The sequence below is a fragment of the Hibiscus syriacus genome, unplaced genomic scaffold (assembly GCF_006381635.1).
Source record: "Hibiscus syriacus cultivar Baekdansim isolate YM2019G1 unplaced genomic scaffold, ASM638163v2 tig00110819_pilon, whole genome shotgun sequence".
Lineage (NCBI taxonomy): Eukaryota > Viridiplantae > Streptophyta > Magnoliopsida > Malvales > Malvaceae > Hibiscus > Hibiscus syriacus.
The window spans coordinates 2,376,295-2,379,330 of record NW_024062875.1 but is presented as its reverse complement, the minus strand read 5'-3'; the positions used below and the strand labels follow the sequence as shown (position 1 = coordinate 2,379,330).

General features: G+C 34.0%; 1 protein-coding gene across 1 annotated transcript; it reads right to left on the bottom strand.

Moving 5' to 3' along the window:
• Positions 1-388: 388 nt before the first annotated feature.
• On the bottom strand, positions 389-914 carry LOC120142235 (18.5 kDa class I heat shock protein-like). Its single transcript, XM_039156983.1, has one exon. It carries the CDS (start codon positions 843-845, stop codon positions 423-425), a length of 423 nt encoding a protein of 140 aa, XP_039012914.1. The 5' UTR covers positions 846-914; the 3' UTR covers positions 389-422.
• Positions 915-3,036: the final 2,122 nt, after the last annotated feature.

Below are 3,036 nucleotides of genomic sequence, written 5' to 3'. Positions count from 1 at the left end.
ACGTTATATAAACGCTACCTAATATGTGATTGTGCTTGATAATGTTTCTAGTAATTAACTTATTTTATTATATAAGTGTTACCTATTACATTATATAAGTGGTATCTAATATGTTATTGTGTTTGATAATGTTTCTAGTAATTAATCTATTTTATTATATAAGCGTTCCCTATTACATTATATAAGCGTTACCTAATATGTTATTGTGTTTGATAATGTTTCTAGTAATTAACCTATTTTATTATATAAGTGATACCTATTACATTATATAAGTGATACCTAATATATTATTGTGCTTAATAATGTTTCTAGTAATTAACCTATTTTATTATATAAATGATACTTATTACATTATATAAGCGGTACCTAATATGTTATTATACTTGGTAATATTTCTAGTTAAATGATATAACATAATCGATCTAAATTTTAACTGATAACTTATTTAACTGATCACGCCGTTTTTTAAACGCCGCACAGCATAACTTCTCAAACCTTCTAGAGAAATTCCCGTTACTCCTCTCCACTCGATGCCACATGTCATTCTTGTCTTCCTTCTCCACGTGCCTCTCCCCACTGATTTGAAGCACCCTATCGTCTTCAATCTCCACCTTCACTTCCTCTTTCTTCAGCCCCGGAAGGTCCGCCTTGAACACGTGTGCGTTCGAAGTCTCCTTCCAGTCCACACGGGTGTTGACGAAAGCGGAATTTTCTCGGGAAAGTTGAGGGAATGATATGAGCGTTCCGGAATTGAATTCCTTGAATGGATCCCATAAATCCATCGAAAATGGGTCGAAAAGGCTGTTGCGTCGTCGATTGCCGAACAAGTTAGTAATCATTGCCATTTTTGAGCGAAAGTGAGCGTTTGGATGCCAAGAAAGTTGTTTAACAAATTTTTCTGTTCTCGGATTTTAATGGTATACGGGCCAACTATAAACTGGGTCATATATAGTGAGGAAAGGAATATCTAGTAACTTCGAGAATAACCGTTTCAAGTTTGAAACTTTGGAACAGTGAAAGTTACCGACATTGCAGTTGAAGCGTGGAACAAATACATGCTGGATTTGCTTCAGGATAGTGGTCCAGGACTTCAATTCTTTATGGGTTTAGCCAATAGAATCAGCCCAATTATAAATGGGCTTAAACTTAAATTAGTTTTCTCATAAGCTGTTTCAAGTTTCAGGTTTCCATATGTAGATTTTTCATTTAAATTTTATTTTGATCCAAGTCTTATTATATATGAGTTTTATCTTAATATAGTTTGATTGTTAGTACGATTGTTTGGATTTAATCTTTAAATTATTTTTTCTTATAAGTTGTGTTACGGACTTTAAGAAATGTAGTTTGAACCAAATGATTAAGTATTGGAATCTTTAACGTATCAGATTCGATACTATCATATGTAACTTTTTAGTTTAAAATTTTATTTATTAATTTGATTATATCTTATAATGGTTTATTTTTATTTGTATTTATAATGATAATTATATATATAATTTAAAAAGAATAAAAAAATTATTCGTTAGACAAACCTATCAGTAATAGATCTATATGTAATTGAAGGCGGACACATGTTCACTTTAAAATCTAATTTTTTTAATAATTATTTCACTAATAGTGTTTATCTTTTTTTTAGATAAAATATATATATTAAATCCAAAACAAAGAATATTACTATCCCAAGAGTACTTAACAAAAACCAAGGGTTCACCTCGCCACGCCCCAATCAATACACAGTTGGAGGCTCAATCTATCCCTAAATTCTCCATAAAACTTAGCTTGCACAATCTCCTTAATGAAATACACTATACAATATTTAGTCAATCCAACATTTTCAAAACATCTTCTATTCCTTTCAATCCACACAAAGCAAATGAAAGCATTTCAAACAAGCCTAAAAATAGTGGTCGAGCCAGACTTACCTCGCGCGTGAGAACACATCCAGACCACCTCGTGTTCTCAGGCAGGCAAGTTACCGACGATGGACATTACACATAGTTAAAAAGTCTCCCAAACAAAAACCGAAAAAAGGCAGTCAAAGAACGCATGAGCACAAGACTCATAAGCACTATTGCAAAAGACACCCCCAACCACATATATCTCCATGCATAGGAGTCTATCACGAGTAGACAATATGTTAAGTAGCGCCATTCTCACAGAGATAGCATGTCTCGAAACGTGCATCAGGAACCAAACCAATTCGCTTCCTTGACCCTGAGCTCAGCCCAAATCCGCCTCATACCACAATCGTCCAAACGATTACCCAAATTACTAAAAATAGTAACAGCCTCCCCTAAAATATTTTTTTTCCTTAATGTCTCAAATTACCCAAACGACCACGACCACGACTCGAGACGGGACGGCGGCGGCGACGCGCGAGAGTCCCCCTTGTTCTCTTCCACTCAACAAGGAAGTAGGAAATCCAAGCCTTAAATACCCATTCCCAATAGTGTTTCTAATACTATGTGGGATTGAGCATTGCCAACACTTATGAATCTTTTACACTATCGCAACACATTCTTTATTGTTTCAAACTCCACGTGAATTTGGAATAGTTAAAATATAAACTTATTTTGGATTTTTCACTATCGCAACACTTTTTCACTATCGCAACAACACGTTTTTCAAACTCTCGCAATACATTTTAACTATCGCAATACATTTTAATTATCAGAATACATTTTTCAAAATCGCGTTACGAATCTGGATATTCGCGTTGCGAATTTGAAAACTGAGTTGAAAAATTAGAGTTCGCGTTGCGATTTTGTTGGTCATTTTGGTAAATTCAAAAAAAGTTGATTAAAATCGTATATTATAAGACATTTTCGGTCACTGAAATTATTTTCTCGAAAAATAATGTGGTTGAAATTAACTTCTAATTTTTACCACAACACCTATCCGCGAAGATTCTTATCTTCTCATCTCATCCCTCCATTTGATCTCATCGACGGCTTTAATTCATCATCACACATATCACACGGATCGACTTCCAAACTCAACATTCCACACTTTTTCATATAAATACCCCACTAGTTT